The following is a 19,698-nucleotide window of genomic DNA, read 5'->3' as shown; positions in this document are numbered from 1 at the left end:
CTTCGAACTCGATGCTCCTCCTTTCTTTCTCTTACATATATGGCATATCGAACAAGATTTTTGTTGGAAGCGCGTTCACTTCAAAATTGAATTTCTTAGTTTTGATTTCTTCTTTTCTTCTTTCTTTTCTTTCAGTTCCGTTAGATCGAACGTAGAAGGTGCAAACACGTGCTTCCCCTTTTTTCTTTCATTTTTTTTTTGGCCGTAATACAAAAACAAGTAATATAAAATCTTTTAAATCTCTCCGACCTTAAGGAGCATTGTTTCTTTTTTATGACAAGTGGGAAAATCAGTATTTGAACGAAATTGAATATCTTCAATTAAAATTTTCTCTAATTCTATGTCAAATATTGTTTTCGAAACGAATCTAGTTTAAACAATTAATATAGTGTTAATATAATATTAATTAGTATAGATGAAATATACGAAACTTTGATTAGTATTCGACTATCGAAATACTAACGAATGATAGAGCGGATTAACTCATTATATTAGAACATTTCTATAAATTATTACTGAAGTCATGTTTGACATTTTAGATAAGAAGTTACCATTAATGGCACCATTTAACCACGATATTTTTACCCCGTTCTCTCGTCTATCTTTTTTATATTTATGATAGAGACGAAGACACAGAATTTGGCTAACCCTAATACTAAACGACATACGTCTAAAGATTAGACGAAGTCGTTCGCGGGATCGTGCTGTTCCTTGCACGTATATTCTCGTTTACGGATGATACGTGCTTGGGAACTCGTATGAACGAACCCATGGGATTCTTAAGCTCGATGTCTTGTATCTTCACGATGTCTTCGTAATCATCCGTAGTAAAAAAAAAAAAAAAAAAAAAAAAGAAAAAAAAATCTGGAGTTCCTCAGCGAAGAAGAGAGTTTCTCAGGCCCTCTTTTCTTCTCTCTCTCTCTCTCTCTCTCTCTCTCTCTCTCTCTCTCTCTCTCTCTCTCTCTCTCTCTCTCTCTCTCTCTCTCAGCAGATTCACTCATTCATTCTCACACTTACGTTCACTCATTCTCTCTTTTATAGAATCAAACCATAAGAGAAAGTCATCATGAACACGAATGAATGCTCGAGGAGTCGCCTATCGAAGAATCTACGACGCATTCTTCTTTGTTTTCCGTCGTCGTCGTCGTCGTCGTCGTCATCGTCGTCGTTCTCGTCATTATCGAGTCGACCGAAAGAAGGGAAACTGTCACGTTCGAATTAGGAATGAGACTCGAGTCCACGGTTTTGGGAGAGCGATCGACGATCAAGGATCCGCAGGTTGGCTCAACGAGCAGGTAGGCTAGAAGAAGTAGTATGAGGCACCCACCTAGGCACCTGCCATTTCTGGCATCGAAATTGGCGCATCCGTTTGTCTGGTTCTCCGTTGTTGGCCTTTGTACCTCAGGATGAGAGACTCGTTCTACCTGTTGGCTACCAGTCCAAGGATCACCTTCTGTGTCTACTACGTTCTGCCTTGCGTCAGTAGCCGTATTGTCTTGGATTTCCACCGGCTGGACATTCGTCATGCTTGGTTTGTCCTTGTCTAAATCCTCGTTGAATTCCAAGGATGTCTCGGTACCGTAAAACACCAGCTTCCACTCCTTAAGGGTATCTATAATCAGTGTCAAATCGTTTCAGTGAAAAATTTCACGATGTTGTGAATCGTTAATACCTTATAACGCAAGACAGAGTGATCTTTATTCATTGGATAATATTACTAAAACTTATTTTTGTTTATTATTTAAATAAATCCCGAACGAGATGAACGTGATATCAATTTGATTTGATATCAATGTTTATGTTTTTTCTATTTGGCTTTTGTCCTGTTCTGATTTTCTTTTTATTTTGTCTCACTAATTTTTCTCTCTTTCTTTTTTGCTTTTTGTTTTTTTTTGCTTCACGATCGATAGCATAAAATAATACGTATAACAAAAGCCTCCAAAGATACCGTTGATTTTCACCTCGCCCGTTTGAAATATTTTCATTCAATTTGCATCCCGTTTTCGATCTCGAATGTGACCGATAAATTTGAAACTCTGTTTCGCGTTAAGGTAAATCGGTTCAAATTGATGCTTTAATTAAAACAACGTAATCGATTTTCGAGTACAATCTACTGTTCGCATATTCTTGCTGTTCTTTTCTTCGAAAAAGTTTTATGAACATCATTAAGGATGAATCGGGGTAAATTGTAAATACTTTTATTTAAGAATCTCTTTCTCGAAGAAACAAACAGTTTTGCTAAAATAATAAAAGTACTATTTCGAAACGTAAGTACATTGACGATACAATCGAAAAGTGGTTTACGTGATTGACATAATGCATGCGCAAGCAAGCTAAAAAACTGAAGATTCAAGATCTACCTGAAATTCATTAAAATAAAAAAACCATGGAAGAACTTTTAGAAAAAACTTTATTAACATTTCCTTCTTCGATGAAAAGGAAAAAAAAAAGAAAATATTTGATAAAACTTCGAAGTTATTAAGATCCTGTAAGGATAGAAATAAAATTCTGTTTAATTAAAATTTACCGAGTGCTGTATTAATTTCTTCCAGTATTAAATTCGTATTTATAGTGCTGCACATAAACAAGCTAAAATATCTAAAATAATTACCTTACCATTATAATTGTTAGATATAATTGTTACCATATAATTGTTGGATTATATATTTATTCGTAGAAATTTTTTGTTTAAATTTGATAATAACATAATCAAGAAAGGATTATTATGATGTTATTTTCTACGAAAGCGATTCGTAAACTAAAAATTCATCGTTTTCGAAAACAAACGATGGAGAGGGATGATAAAACACTTCAATATTTTCAAAGCTTGAGAACCACTGTATTCTATTAGCTACAGGTGCTTTTATGATATATATAAACATGGTCACATTTACACACAGACTTAAGTATTCTTCATAAACGCAGTTTCGCCTCATACGTGCAGAGAAGTCTCTGAGGGTAAGCATAAAGTTCTTCACTGAATTTAAGATAAGCTTAAATCTACTTTGGACGTAAAGAGTGTAAAGTGTTTAAATCGACTAAAAGTAAAATAGTTGGATGACAGAACAAATACAAAGGAAGACAAGCATTTTCAGGATGTTTCGATGATTTATTCAAGTAATATAATTTTACGTTTACGAATACAGCCGAATAAAATGGTTGTATTAAAGCGTTAAAAAATAAAGAAACATTTGACGGACAAACATTCGCACAGAGAATTTATCAAAACGTTACTTCCTGAATTTTCAAAATATCGCGAATAAAAATTCTACATGGACAAAAACAGAATTTTTTATTTTTTATTGTTTCCTTTAATTTTTTGTATTTTTTTCTTTTTTTTTGGAAAATACATTTAATTCATATAAAATTTCATAAACCATTTCTGGCAGATTATACATCTGTCTTTTCGCAATATTGTATGTTCTCGAGCTTTTATAGAGGATATAAGAAGATCGTAAGCACTTCAACACGACAGGATGACATGAACGAAAGAAAATGTGGAAGAAAAGGAAAATACGTAGTCGATGTTGTTTCTCGTGAAATTAGTAAAGCCTTGACGACGTCGGTAGGATACTTTCATCGCTGAAAGTCGTGCAAAACTAAGAAAAAGACAAAGATAAAAACGGAAAAAGAAAGAAAGAGAGAAAGAAAAGAAAAGCGTGAGAGTAAAAGAAGAATCGACTATCCCTTGGTTAGTTTTCCATCCATTCTTATTGGAAAGAGAGAGAGAGAAAGAGAGAGAGAGAGAGAGAGAGAGAGAGAGAGAGAGAGAGAGAGAAAGAGGGAAAGAAAAAGAAAAAAGAAGAAGAGGGAAGTAGAAACTGTAAACTTCCGTTCGTAGGCAGCAGTAAAGTCGGTATTAAAGCGCGCTTGTTACGATCGTGTAAGATGGTTGTAAAGTAACGACTGTCAGGACGACTTCTTAGATGAGCTAGCGTAGAGAAGGAAAAGGCTTGGAGTGGGGGATATGAGTGAAGAGACGAGGAAAAGGGATGAAGAGGGTGAGCATTTGTTTTACGAAGTGCTAAGGGTCGTGCAAATCGTCGATGAAACGGCATGCTTTTCACTCCTCTTTCTCTCTCTCTCTTTTATTTTCCTCTTTCTCTCCTCTTTCTTTCTCTCTTTATTTCTTTTGCTTAAGTTCTTCCTTTTCTACGTTCCTGCTCGTTGGTAACAAGGATATATCCGTGTATTCCTCCTGTTACGTGCTAACAGAAAGTGGAATCGAGATGGGAAATGAAATGGCGTAACTAAGTGAACATACAAGGAAAAGCAGTGGATAATACTTTTGATAGGTATCTTCTAAATTTTTTTCTCATTGAAAACTTTGTTTAGGAACACTTAACTTATTTTAAAAGAAAGTAGAATGGTAAAGTAAAAATATGATGATGGATTTGAGATACAATAGGGAGTAAGAATGTTTTATATGTAATGTGATTTATAGTTTCAGAAAAATTCTGATCTTTATAGTGTACTACGAGAAACTATTTATCATAATTAATATCAATCGAAGCATCCTGATTTTTCTTTTGGTTTACATTATTTGGGCTTACAAATTGAATACTATCAGCGAATTTTGTTTGTATTATAAAAATTGTTAAATTATCGTTTATTGAAGAGTCTACGCAAAATCATCGGACAAACTGCGATCTAAATGAAGCGAGGACAATTGCACATCGATGGTTCTTATTCGATGCATGTAAACAACACTAAATTAATCATACATTTATCGAGAACATCAGTGATGCAGGAGATGCAATCAACAAGCAAATCATTAATTACTCTTACAAGCACATCGGTATTTATGCGTCTACCATGGAAAAACGTTGACGAATAATTAAATGAGTCGCATGATAATAAGGGAAGAAAAAACAAAATGAAAAAGAAAAACAATGCATTCTCGTAATTTGTGGCAGAATAGTGGAACATTTAAAAAAAAAAAAAGAGAGAGAAGAATGACTCTTTAAATGGACAAAATAAAGGAGAATATAATAGTATAATAAGGTGAAGAAGGTGGTGGTGTAAGACGATATATCAGGGTAAAAACAAAACCAATGGCTATTACAGCAATTACGGCCAAGTGCAGTTTTACAATGAATAGACGGTGAACAATAAGTGAAAATGAAAAAAGGGCAAAATTTAAATTCTACAAGATTAAATCCCTCGGTATCCTTTGAATGACCACGGGATATTTGCTTATACTACTATGCATTCTTTCTTTTTTCTTTCTATTTTTTATTGTCTCTTTTCTACACACATTGTACCACTACTGAAATGCAAAGTGCAACGAAAGAAGTAGATAGAAAAAAAGAGATCGCACCGAGATGGATCCATGAACGCGAATGACGCTTGAAAATATAAAGGCTGAATGGCTTCAATGGCAATGGAAAATATAACGACCTGGTTTCCGTCATGAATGAATAATTGCCGCTCGATTAGACTCTTCAGTCCTTGACCAATCGTCCGATGTAATTACCGAATAGGAAATCTCGCATATTCACAAAATCGGAATAGGAATCGATCGATATTTGATATTACACATGAGATTTCACGATTCTTGAATGACGATAACGATAAAATAGAAATATGAATAAAAATGCGAGAAAAATTTTTGATATAATTTAAAGAATGTATATACAATATAAGGAATTTCCAGGTCGATATTACGATCGCAAACTGAAGCAATTTCCGTGGATAAGTTACGTCATTGTTCGATGGAACAACTCGATTCGATCCTAACAGATGCATCAATCAAATAAGGGTACCCTTATCCAATTGTAGATTCCTAGGATCGAATTGTTCGTCTTGCAATAAGTCTAGACCCTTAGCTCTGGTTGCATGTTGTTGTCCAGCTCCACGAGCGCCAGCATAAACAGGATAAAGAGGATAGATTTGCTGGATCTTGGGATATTGTTGAAAGATTGCTGGAACCTTATTGGTGGCTGCTTTCGCAGCAGGTTCCATTAGGATCAAACCTCTTTGAAACGGCGGTGTGATCGTGACCGGTTCAATGATTTTTTGCCTAGTAGTCAAGACCGTTGTCGTTTTTATTTTGGTAGTTGGACTGGTTCGAATAGTCGTCGTAGTAACGGGACTGGGTGTACTTCGTCCCCTTGGTCTGGATGTAATCAATCGAACTTCTCCTGCTACGGCAGGACCTCTGATAGACGTCAATCCCCTCAAAGTTTGTGCCGTTGGCCTGGGAGTTGGTCGATTTGCGGATTTCCCGTTCTTGTGCTGTCCCCGAACCTTGTTCTTCCTTTGTGATTGAAGTTGAGCATTGACCACGTATGGCGGACTCAGGCTACCTGTCTTTTCTGCTTTGTGCTGTGACTGTTTGCCCTTAGAAGAAGCTGTCAAGGCATTTTGAGTCTTAGTAAACGTCGTTTCGCGCGGTTTAACGAACGGTCTTCGTGGCATATTCATACTGGCAGGATTGTAGAGAGCGTATTCCGTCCGATCAGGTAACGTCGATGTTCCGTAGAAAATTAACGCCCATTCGTGAAGCGTTGCACGGCCTCGATAAAAGCAGCAGGAAAACAAGCGAAGAGAACGATTACGAGAACGAACGTATAGAGAATATTTGTGGTTTACAATAAATATTCGAAAGCTGTCGGATTTTTGATTTATACATCAGTAGTATTCAGTCAATATGGAAAGAATAAAAACAAACGATAGATATTCGAGGCTGGAGCCATACGGATAGATGGAACTTGGAAATCCCACGATATTACAGTTTACGAATTCGATCCACGTTCGCAAATATGAACATACGTGTATCCATAGAGAGTTAGGAATTTGGATTAACCTAAGGATGCGTTTCAATGGCTTAAGAGCAATTGTCTGAATTTCTAAAAGGTCTGGAATACGTAGCGCACCGTATTGGAGGATATACTATACCGTGCAAACGTTTTGATGTGTACGCGCATTGATGTAAGAAAGGTGCGCATTGATGTAAGGAAGGAATAGGGGAATGAGAAGGAAGAGAATTAAACCGAACGTTAGAGACGAAGTGAAGGAATGAGGTAGGTGCTACTATAATAGTAGTGCAAGTTAGCGTTAAACGCAAGCTATGCGTAACTATCAGCTTTAATGGGATTTCAAGTGATCTTAACTTGGAGTTTAGCTTCGTACAAGGTTAGCCGAGCTTCTTCGCCGCTAAACCATCCTCTTGACCGCGTATCATCGTCATTGATGCTTTAACGAGAACGAAGAGGAAGCGCCAGCCATCGGAGCCGGAGTTTGAATACGAAATTATCTTTAGATACGATAATGCGAGCACTCGTCTATGCGAGTTACGACCTACCTCAGCGTATTTTCGATAAGGAAATCCGCGTGATCTTGACACAGATAGACTTTCGAGACGCGAACGTTTCCCTGAATATGACACGACCTGCTTTTTATACTCTGATCGATCCAAGCTGGATCGTCCGTGATGTGACTTGGAAATTGAAGGGAGTTCCCTTTTTTGTTACTTCTACACAGACATGCCGGGGAAATAAAATTATTTATGCCTTCTATTCTACTTGCTTTTACATTCTTTTTTACCCCCGACTACTTCGAGGTAATATACGGAGGAATCTCATCATTGATTCGTTGGTACTTCACGTAAGCTCCATTATATCCCTTTCGAAAAATATGGAATTAGAAGGCGTTACATAAATATCGACGTCTAACAGATTCATAAAACAGTGCCTCGATGGCTCCAGCAAATCAATTCGTTCGAAAACAGCAAAGACACAAAAATAAGTGCACTCGGGATGAATACACTAACGGATCGGTCGACTGGAGTGATTTCGACAGCGTTTTATTAATAATTTATATTCATAATTCATTTTGAAGAAATGGTCAATTTCGACAATGATCATCTTTATAACGGTAACGTGTCTTATAGATATACAATTGAAATTAAAAACTCCATTTCAATAATTTAGTATTTGTTAGTATCTTTCACTATATGTAAATTATAAGCTTCCGTTCGATATTGCAAAATCTATTTTCGTATTAGTCAACGAACAAGATATCGATCTTGAAAGATTCTTTTTATTTTATTTTTCTATTGTTTAAGAGGATGAGTTTTCAAAGCCAATCAATCGAAAAAAAAAGAGAATTCGATCTCGAATTAATTGATCTTGTCGAGTGAATAAAAGGGACAAACGTTAAAATGAATGTGAGAACTTACCGAAATATCGACCCTCGTTGTGAATTTCGAGTTTCCACGTACCGTGTGGCCTCTCGCCCCACGTGTGAACTGACATAAATGGCCATTGATTGAAACCAGCCTTGGAGACGTCGTGCGGTCTTTTTGCTAGGAGAGTGCTCTTCGTGCCCTGAGGAGAGGTTAGTTGTATCTGAAGATCCCCCCTTCTCGAAGCCATCAGCGACACCTTCGCCTACGATAAGAGCGTCCAGACGATCGTATCATAATTTGCTCTATTTCTCTCTCTCTCTCTCTCTCTCTCTCTCTCTCTCTCTTTCTCTCTCTCTCTCTCTTTCGATCGTTCACTAGCACAACGACGACCCTTTTCACAGTCCAACAATAAGTGCCCAATACTAAAAGCCACTTTAAGCTTTAAGAATCGTTTCCAAACGTTTTCAACGAGAATACTATCAGAAAGAGAAAGTGAAATTTACGAAACGAGTATAACTATTCGATTTCGTGTAAACCGAATCTTTAAAGTATTCAATTGTTATTTGATATTGATTAACATTTTTTCAGTTAATTCAACAAAATATTTCTAAACTTGTAAACGAAAATGAAGAAATTAACATACTAGATGAAATACATTAAGAATTTAATAAAAATATTCAATAATATTTTGTTGAAAGCTATAATAAAGAATACAAATTAAAGCTATTTTACATAAATATTAAAATCGACGAATGATTTAACGAAATTGAAGAAATCGTAAACATTAATTACAAGTAACGAAAAATTGATTAATGCTCGAATCAGGAGGAATTAAAAGAAGAATACAAAGTAAAAGGATTTGAGCTGGTTATAGCGTTGATTAAAAAAGGAAGTAATTAAATTCCAATCAAGCTGGGTAAGTCGGTAAACAGAATCCTCGTTCGCCGACGAATTATTTACAGTTTAACTGATGTGAAAGTTTTAAAATTGTGAGAATTTTCAAATTTTCGGAAATGCAACTATGGTAAAGAAATTTTAAGAAAATTTAAAAAGGATACTTGCCTGTACGTGTTCCAGAAAATTAACTCCGCTGCATTCCTTCACGTGCAAGTCGAGAACCAATTGACTCTTTGGTGGTATTGCTCTGAAAAATGAACAATAATTTAAAAATTTAATATTGTCCTATAATAAATTATTCTTTAAATATTGTCCTACTTATTTTATTTCTTCAATTTTATAGAATATTTTGATTTTCATTCGGAATTAAAAAATTTTTACGATCTATTGTGAACAAACGATGATCCTCTTATTCCTTTCTTTGTTTGGGATATCAAGAACTACAGATAGAAATCCACATCTGATGATGGTGAGAGTGATGTATTATACATAATACGTTTCCTACATTTTCCTTGGGGTTGTTTCAAAACGATAACATTCGCTTCAAGAGGATCTAGTTTTCCTCGAACAGATGTCTAATCTACAGAAAGCTCCTTTCCAGGACCTTTTCTTCTTTAGACAAGACGACACGCTACGATCGTAAAGAAAAAAAGAAAAAAAAAAAAGAGAGATCCGTTTCTTACTCGACTTACCAGGGTGTAAGAGTTTGTTTGAAATAAATTGAAGTTGATAATATTTTTCGGGCAATAGGTTGAATCAAGTTCAAGAAGAAAATGATATATATAATTTTTCAAAAGAAATTATTACGTCATTAATATAAAGAAGAAAAAAAAAATTCTTATTCGTTGTCGTTGTGATTTTATCTCTTTCGATACGTAATCTAAACTTTCCGATTTGACGTTTTTACATTTCGTACGTCGAAATTGAAACATGAATTTTAATAACTTTTTATTACCTGCCCGAATGTGGCGCAGATACTTCACATTTGTGTTGTTCAGGAACTGTCCTCCATCTTCTAGCCAAACGCACCATTGCGGTGGCATCCATCAATCCATAGCCGAAACTGTGACTCACTGATCAATAAATTTTTAATTGAATTATTTTACGGTAGAACAATTTTAATAATAATTTCATTTTCTTTGAAAAGTTTATAATTTCGATAAGAGAATATATATATATATTAACGTATGATTTTATTATTTTTATATATGAACGAACGACATTGTTCAATGAAATGAAATCTTTTTGTCAGGATATTTCTCGAACATGCGTGTCTCTTGGTAAAATTTCGCTACAAAGGATAAAAGAAAGAATGAAAGAAACAGAGATAGAGATCGCAAAGCGAAAAATGAATTTCTGAGAAACTAGAGAACTTGCGTGCTTTTGACTTGAATTGTTCGCTATTGGAATCGAAGTACGAATAACTGAAAAAATTCCTGACATTTCTGAAAAAAGATTGTAACGTGGACTCGTATATAGGTTTTCAAGAGTACCGATGCATGCACGATTCAAGCCTGCCGTCTTCCTGAATTCTTGGTATTTCAAAATGGAATGTCGAGATAGAAGCTTGAGATTGAAAAATTTTCCATTAAATTCAACCTTCCATCCAACGATCGGGTCTCATTTCTTTCCTTGTTTCTTATTTTTCATATTTTGAATTAACGAACTTGACGTTGCAACAAAGTAACTTATGTAAGAACAAAAAAACAAGAAGTTATTATGTCGATAGTATTTGTTTGATGAAACATTTATAAAATCGATTTCAAAACGTTAATTAAAAAAAAAATTATTGACGATAATGTAAGGGAAGTGTAATATAAGAAAATGATGACAGCGAATTATATTATATTTTTTTCCGTATAAAATATTATAAAAAAGACATTAGATGAAAGAATTGCATTAGATTTACATAACGTATTAAACTTTTAATGTACGATCTATTACACTTTTATAGAAGAAAAATATTACACTATTTGTTAAGTAAATATTAAATTGGGAACAATAAAAGAATTCCATTAACATAATTCTTTTTTTTCTATGAAATTTAACGGAAAAGTAAATTATGGCACATATATTATATTATGCATTAAGCATTAATATTTTACAATTTTGCAATCACATACATTTAAGTATTAACATTGCAAAACATGAATCGCCACGAAAGAAGATCTCTTAAACGAGCAATATCTTTAACATTCTAACAAAGATCATATCATAAAAATGATATAAAAATATAAAGCTCACCATTTCTACCGACTCCATTGGTAACCCAATCGGGTGCTTTTAGATTGGCTGGTTTGGCCGTTCTAACGACGATATGCTGCATATCTCTCCATGTGAGATCCCTATTTGCCTCTAACGCAAGAGCACATATTCCAGCTGCTAAAGGTGCCGATGCCGAAGTTCCAGTATGACTGCTCGTACACTGATGATGAAGATCAGTGGTGACTACTTGTTTCTCACCAGTTGAACCAGAACTGTAGGTCGTTGCCAGGGTAGAAGAGCAAGCTTCACTGTACCAAGGCACCAACCCATTCTCAGTTGCACTACTGATGGACAAAGTCCATATGCTGTTGGTATAGCCGTCGCAATTACAGTTATCGTGGTCTCTGCCACCATTACCAGAGGCCCACACGAAGATCGAACCCTTCCCGTTGCGTCCCTGTTGATCAAACGTCCCTGAGTTTGCGAGGCTTAATGGTATAACTCGTATCATTGATGAGATCCTCTCTCTCTCTCTCTCTCTCTCTCTCTCTCTCTCTCTCTCTCTCTCTCTCTCTCTCTCTGTATTTCCAATTTAACTTTATTAAACATGCACCCATTGCTTTATTGGTGGATATCACGAGTTCAATCATGTTTTATCTTAAAAATATCCAATTTTAAACATTACTCAAAGTACATCAAGTAATAGAATAGATATTGAGATTTATTTATCTCTACTTCTCATTAATTTGGATATTAAGAGTATTATGCATCATTATTAGATAGTATTATTAATATTATTGAGTATCAGTAAAATATCAGAAATCAATAGCGAAGCAATTAAGAATTTTCTTTGATCTAGTGTATATAGTAGTACACATTAATAACAATTGATATTTACGCTTATATCTTCTGTCACATTAATTAATACGTCTTTCTTAGTTACACACGACAGAGACACGAATGAAATTCTCGTCTAGGGAGTAAATTTGAATGATCAAAGTGTTCCGATCGAGACTATCAACTACACGCGGTGCGTGTCAAAGGGAACACGAGAACTTAACACGAATCTAAGTATATACACGTGAGTGTCTCACTACATATGTAGACACTCTTACAAAATGGGATAATTACATTCAGTATCCTTATGTAATGTTATAGTATCCCTATGAAAATCCTTCACACTTAAATCCTTTCCAAATAAATTTTGACACCGTTATAGATTTTTGAATGTTTATATATTATAAATTATAAAATTTTCGAAAGTTCATACATTGTAAATTTACAGTTTTGATAGTTCTTTCTTTCTTTTTTTTTTCTTTTTCTAATGTATGTAACTTTGTGAAAATATCCACATAAATGATTTGATTTTATAGAAGTATAAATACAAAGTATAACAATAACTATTACAAAGTATAACTACTAAGTATAACTACAAAACATAGGAAATAATAGCTCATTGAAATTGTTCGAATTTGGATATTCGAGAGGAAAATTATATCGAACTATACTTTTTATTAGCTTAGATTCATCGATTGAGCTTCATTCATTATTAAAGTTAATTAAAATGTTGAGAATTGGAATGCTAGTTTCCAACCGCTTATACCCAAGGGCCAAGTATCAGGGGAATCGTAGTACGAACGCAATTTCGCTACGACGAGGATCATCGAAATTGTTTTCTGAAAGGAACTTCAATATTGTTCTCTTCGCTTTCGGCGCGCGGACAAAGGAATGCAGTATCGCGGATATAGGCTACATTCGATATAAAGGATAGTCGAAGACGTTCTCAAAAGGGCTTCTATCTATCATACTAACAATAAGGCAAAGTCGTTCAATTAATTATTAAAATGCACATAGAAAGTAAAATAATAGCAAAGAATATAAATTTCTTCGTAATTCGATAATTTACTTATAAATTTCTATCTTAATTTATCCGTAATTTCAAGGTGTTAGTATACAAAAAAAAATGATCTAATTTTCTAGGTTTTCTCAAAAGTTTTTTTCGTTTTCAAACACTGCCAGATAAAGCAGCTGTATGCAGATAGCGAAATCATCGAATAATTTGAAATCATCTCGCTTTAAATTTCTCTGAGCAAACGTTCGAAAACCGATAACGGTTACAAGCTGATAATTTATTCATCATTCACCTATAGTATGATTACGGGTAGTTTCGTTTAATGTTTAATGTCTTACTTATTGTTGTTTTGCACGAACATCCTTTAAATGGGTATTACCAAAAAATGAGTCGCAAATTTTCTGTTCGAGTACTCTCGTAAAAAGGTTCCTAGTATGTATTAAAGCGAGATTCGTAAATCGCGTACCAAAACTCGGTAAAGTGTATTCTCGTACACGGGTAAATTTATTTAGCGGATTATGGAAAATACGAAGGGCATTCCTGAGGGTGGCTTGGTACTGGCGGCAGAAAAATAAGGAGGAGGAAAATTTATTCGAGCGTGACTACCGATCGATATGCGCATACGTGAAGGCATTTAAAAAGAATATTATATATCGGAAATGAGCAATATGGATAGAAAACTTTTCTTAAAATTGGTTTATAAACGTTTCAAAATTTTCTTCGAGCTACGGATAATATAAGATCGATTACAATGTACTATGCAATCTTTCGTATATGCTGGAATAAAATACGCATAAGCATGACAAAATATTTTCTATTATTATGTTTTATGTTTTTTTCATAAAAAGTTTTTTCAATTTTATAATAACAGTGTCAAGTAATGTTTCATCGTATCATATTGTTGTATGCTTTGGAAAAGGATGGACGAATCGGAGCTTTTAAAATGCGCGAAGTTGAATATCATTGGAAAATAATTTCCATGATCTGACCTTTTTGAATTAGTTATTTCACGTTATGACTCTTTTTTTTCTCCCTGGGAAAACTTTGACGTCTTGAATGAGAAACGTCTCGTATTCTTCTTCGTAAGATCTAGCCTTTCTTTTTCTTTCTCTTTTCTTCTTTTTTTCTCTCTCTTTTTCGAACGATGCTTTAACGAGCTTTCGCATCCAAAGTACCTTTTAATATTTGCATATGACTTACGGCCACATTGCAGCGGAGTGAGTTTAAAATGGTAATGCGTGTGGGTAAGAGAGTTTTGGTTGAGGTAACTTAAAAGCACCCAATTAGAAACTTTCCAAGAGCTGACCTCCACCTTTCCCTCGGAGTCTATTAAGGTGGCTCTGGTAGCTTCGAGGACTACTTTACTGCGACTACTTTCTTTTTGTCTCTCTCTGTCTCTCTCTCTCTCTCTCTCTCTCTCTCTCTCTCTTTCTCTCTTATTCTAATCGGATTATGTTTATCGTCACTTCTTGACGATCTTATGACAAAATTCTAATTTTCAAAAATTGGATTGTCTGGATAATATTTGTTTACTGATCCAGACGATCCATTATCGATTTGTCGTTTTGCAGTAAGAAGAAATAAGTATAAGAAAGTGTCTACTGGAGAAGTTTTTTGGAAAGATTTGAGACTTTTCATGGGTTCACGAAAAGCTCAGCTAAACTTTCACAGAATTCTACCGAGTTGTCAAACTTTTCGAATTCTTGAAAGTGTTAAGAAGAACAGGAAGAAGAGAAAGTGACATGTATATTTTCTACGTTGAAATTCTTTGCATCAAATTTCCGGGAAAGATATCGACGGACTCTATATTCTAGTTTTATGACGTTTTGAAGAAATACCTAGACCTTAGAAAAGTTTTAACGTTTAGGAAACTTTCTTTAACGTTAGTAAACTTGTCTTATAACGTTTTGTCTAGATACTCTATGTAAAAACGAAGAAAAACCAGAAGAAATGAAGATAAGAAGTCGTGTGTATCTAATGAAAATACTCGAAAACTTTTATCGTAACTACTGATTAAACTTAGATATTCCAGCATTACTATGTTTCTCAACAATTTATAGTAATTTGTTCTTACAATAGAAATAAATATAAATTATATGAAAAATTTAACAATATATACATATATACGAGTATTAACAATAAATTTAACAATATATACAGTAATACCACCAAATGACTTGAGCATCATTTTATTTTTATTACGATTAGAAATACGTTTTTCTTGGACATTCAATTTTAACCATATTTGATTAATTTAATTATTTAATGATTTATTGATAAATGTTATGATGATAACAAAAAGAAGTTTTCGAAAATTCGATGTTTGTGTTCTATTCCCCTTTAAAAAAGACCTTCTGCCATATAGAATTGATTTGTTCAAACTTTCATGACTACTTATATAAATTTTTCGAGTTTATTACGTCTACGGGATTCATTCAGGTAGGTTTTTTACAGATCCTTTTTTTTCGGGTACACCTACTTACGTGAAAAGTGAAGGACCGTATCGCGATGTTTCAACGTTCACATCATTCTTCACGACATTCATCATCAAACTGAAAGGTCGTAAATATACGAAACGTAGGAAATTTTAAAGGGGAAATCTTGATTTACGCGAATATTTTTGGAATTGAAATAAAACTTTTACGTCATCGCTACGAACTCTCATAAATGGTATAATTTCAACTATTTTTTATCAAAAATAATTCCATAGATACTATTGTAATGTAGATCGATATAAAATAGAATTAATGATAAAATTAATTTGTCTAAATTCCTTAATTAGTCTACATTCATAATTATTGACGAATATTAGAAACTAACCTTGGTAATTCCCTCGATGAAGGCTCTTGTTGCTAATTCACCAGGGCCATCGACTGTCTTGCCATCGTCATCAGGACCCCATGAAGCACTGTAAATATCGATATGCTGTGGATTCAAACTAAGTGATCTGGCTTCAACTGCATCTGTTACGTCTCCGTCTAACATTCGAACGCCTGAAAACATAAGTTATAAGATTATTATAGTTTTACAAGATTATGAGAATTTAATGAAAGGTATAAGGTTTTATAGATATCGTTTAGAAACAAGATTAGAAACAATATCGTTTATTATTTATTAATACAAAACGGTTTGAATTCGATAACGATGTTGAAATAGAATTCAATTTTGATTTTACTTAGGATACCAAGCAAATTGTAATCCTCATGCTCTATTCGGATAAAGATCGCTTGCATTTCACAAATTGGGTCATGTTTTTATGTGTTAGAAAACGTAGTGAACCTTTATATTCGCTAGTCGACCCTTTGTATTTTTAATTAATAAAAGTAAAAAGCAACATTATCGGTTGTTTCAATAAAGCAGTAAGAAGTTTCAAATATTGACGTAGAAATTTATTGGAGCTGAAAGTATTTGACATGAGTATCAAAATTATTAATTTTTTAGTATTCCGTATGTACTATGAAATGGTATTTTTAATACCCATCACAAAAAAAGCAAATTCTCTCTTTCTTGTTTCAAGTAGAATAACAACGAGTTGAGACACCAATGTGAAAGGTATTGTGTATGTGCGTGTGTGTGTATATATATGTAGAGAGAGAGAAGAGAGAGAAAGAGAAAGAGAGAAAGAAAGTTTAATGAAAATGTATGCTTTGAAAAATATGCATGTTGAATATTATTGCTTAGTGTGTTGAAATGTTGCTGGCTTAAAATCCATTGGTATATTGTATATAATAAAATTACTCAGAATTCGCAAATCCAATTTGAAGAGAACAGTTTTTCCCAAGCATAAGAAAGAAGCGAGAGAGCGAGAGAGAGAAAGAGAGAGAGAAAAGTTGAATTTTCTTGAAATTCAAGAGGGAAAAGAAACGAAAAGCTTTCCTAGTTCGGAGACTATGAAGATGAATCTTTGAAGTAAGACTTACCACCAACACCTGCTCCAAAGGCAACACCAACTGCGCAGACAGTATTGTTGGCAGTCGCTGCAACTTCTCCGGCACACCTGGTACCGTGTCGATTGCTGTCCACAAGATCATACCTTGGCATCGGATCTTCATCGTGACTATTAACGTCATAACTCGCTTGAGGATCCTACAATTTTGATATTAATCTCTTGATAGATCTTATTTAATAAGTTGAATATGTTATTTCTTTCAAGGAAAAATTAATGATTTGAATTTAATAATATTTAAAATTTTCTTAACCATATAAGAATGATATTTTAATAATAGAAATACAACTTCGAAGATTTCGTAAATAATAATTTATAAGAGAGAAGGAAAAAAAAGAAAAGGTAAACGCGATTCTCCTTTTTTATTTCGTTCATGTTTTTGAAATAACAGGAATCGTGAAATATAAAATAAGTCGCAGTGAGCAATTCGCAAGACTCACGTAATTTTTGTAGAGGTCAGGATGATCTTTTTCCAAGCCATCGTCGAGAATCGTGACCACGACGCCGCTTCCGGTGATACCTTCGGCCCAGGCATTCTGCACGTTCATGTCCAAACCGTTTCCCCTGTTCTAATGGAACGGGATAGAGAAAAAAAAAAGATAGTAAAAATAGTAGATAACGAAGAAAAAGAAACGAGGAAAATGCGTTAACGCGGTAACATTGTTTAGTCTTTCAAAGCACGTCCATGCTCCATTTCGCTTATTTTTCCACGAATCCAAAGACTAGTTCGGATATACGAACAGTAAAGATTTAAAGAATGCTTCTCATTAATCCACTCACGTGCTTCCCCTTCTTCTTGTAATACGAATAAAGCAAAATAAAAAATATGTAACGATCAGTTCCGAGGGTTCAAATCGAAAGAAAAGTTAGTATAACAAAAAGAAAAAAGAAAAGAAAGAAAGAAAGAAAGAAAGAAAGATAGAAAGAAAGAAAATCAATCGTTCACTCGTAAATAGTTATAAACTTTCATATTTGTTACTGATTATTTATTTTTATTATGTGATTATTATTTTTCTACATTTAATAAAATTAAATAAAAAAAATATTATGTTAAACGAATACCCATAAATGAATGTGAAGCATAAAAATTCATTTAATAAATTAATCAAAAGAAAGTTCGATTCATATAAATGATAATCATTCGTAGGTCGAGATAGGGAGGAGGGTGCAAACAAGAATCTACCTAGAATTCAGGCATCTGTCATATTAGAAATTCCTCGAATATTCAGAACGATACTATGAATTAGATGTTCATAAACTACTAAGAGAAATGGATACGAAATACAGTCTATGAATGTTCAGACGTTTCGAGATTATTAAAATTAGGTATAACATGAGAGGAACATACCAGGTACCACATTTGAGGCCATCTCTCGTCGTTTAAAATAACTTTTGCATTGGACGGACCGCGTTTGATTAATAAATCCCGTTTACTTCGCGACTTTGCTCGTTGTTGTTCTGCTCGACGAACTCTTGAATCTCTTATCAGTCTGGAATGTACTTCCATGTGCGGATCGATCGATCTCTTCGTCACGGATCGATGCTCGAGATGATACCAACCATCGAATATCTGCAATCAAATGTTTTAAGGTATTAACATCGATAAAAATGATTTATTTATTTATTTATCATTCCTCCAAACACATATATACACACGCACATACATAAGCAAACACAAGTCCTTTATATAATAAAAAAAAAAGAAAATATTTCTATCAAATTTTCTTTTCAGTTAGCATTCTGGTTACGAAAATAGAAGTTCGAGTTTCACTAACGTTTCGAATTTTAATAACGTTTTTCATTTTTAATAATTTTAATTCTTTTTCTATAAAAAAATCAATCAATTTTATCAATTATTTTGTACATAAAGTTTTATTATCAAACTGTTACTTTTGGTCGAATTAGAGAAACGATCACATAAAAAGTTATTCGATCACAGTGATGAATCTATCATTCAACAATGTAATGAAAACTTTTTAACACATGTTAAATCACATTTTAGTCGAAGGTTTCGAAAGCGGTAAGCTCTCGCCGTGATTCTAGTAAACATAAGAGATTTATCATTTTGAATGCAACGAACGGGGAAATGTATCCATAAAGCAATGTACTCTGATGCACTTTCGTATAAGCGATGTAACGTAACCGATGAAAATATAGGAAGAAAGATGGTGATAAATGAGAGAACTTCTTGTCATTTGTCGCGTGGAAGCCCGTACTTTTTCATGCAAGACCATCTTTTTCTTTTTTCTTCTCTCTCTCTCTTTCTCTCTCTGTCTCTCTATCTGTCTCTTTCTTTCTACGTCCATACTACTCTATCTTACTTTATTCTTAAGCTCAAACAACGAAACATTGATTTAAAGACAAGAGTATATTTTATACAAAAAAAAAAAAAAAAAAAAGAAAAAATATATATCAGAGATATTCATATGAAGTTTTATACAGCAAAATTTGTCGACTCTTTCATGATCATTATAAATATTATTTTAATTGATTCTCTACAGTTTCATTTTTTCCTTTATAACGTCGTGTCGAAGATCAATTAAAATCAATTTCCTTTAACAACGGTTCTCATTCCTTCTAATTTGCAGACAAAGGGTAATAAGAGTAACAAAAAAAAAAAAAAATAAGGAAAAAAGGAAAGAAAAGAAAGAGAGAGAAGCTAAATGA

General features: G+C 33.8%; 1 protein-coding gene across 6 annotated transcripts in view; it reads right to left on the bottom strand.

The window, feature by feature from the left end:
• The window catches only part of LOC124425912 (furin-like protease 1), a 179,599-nt gene that overhangs the window by 13,253 nt on the left and 146,648 nt on the right, over positions 1 to 19,698 (bottom strand). For 5 of the 6 annotated variants that reach the window (XM_046966972.1, XM_046966970.1, XM_046966971.1 and 2 more), the window contains 10 exons: positions 18,380 to 18,601; positions 17,472 to 17,600; positions 17,006 to 17,171; positions 15,906 to 16,078; positions 11,273 to 11,690; positions 9,984 to 10,101; positions 9,194 to 9,275; positions 8,183 to 8,393; positions 5,766 to 6,518; positions 1,328 to 1,612 (listed from right to left, as the gene is read on the bottom strand). In XM_046966972.1, coding sequence (XP_046822928.1) covers positions 1,328 to 1,612; positions 5,766 to 6,518; positions 8,183 to 8,393; positions 9,194 to 9,275; positions 9,984 to 10,101; positions 11,273 to 11,690; positions 15,906 to 16,078; positions 17,006 to 17,171; positions 17,472 to 17,600; positions 18,380 to 18,601 — 2,557 coding nt within the window. The remainder of the gene's footprint in view (positions 1 to 1,327; positions 1,613 to 5,765; positions 6,519 to 8,182; positions 8,394 to 9,193; positions 9,276 to 9,983; positions 10,102 to 11,272; positions 11,691 to 15,905; positions 16,079 to 17,005; positions 17,172 to 17,471; positions 17,601 to 18,379; positions 18,602 to 19,698) is intronic. The other variant, XM_046966974.1, reaches the window with a different exon arrangement.

This window comes from Vespa crabro, chromosome 8 (assembly GCF_910589235.1).
Source record: "Vespa crabro chromosome 8, iyVesCrab1.2, whole genome shotgun sequence".
NCBI lineage: Eukaryota > Metazoa > Arthropoda > Insecta > Hymenoptera > Vespidae > Vespa > Vespa crabro.
This window is presented reverse-complemented; position numbering and strand designations above follow the sequence as displayed.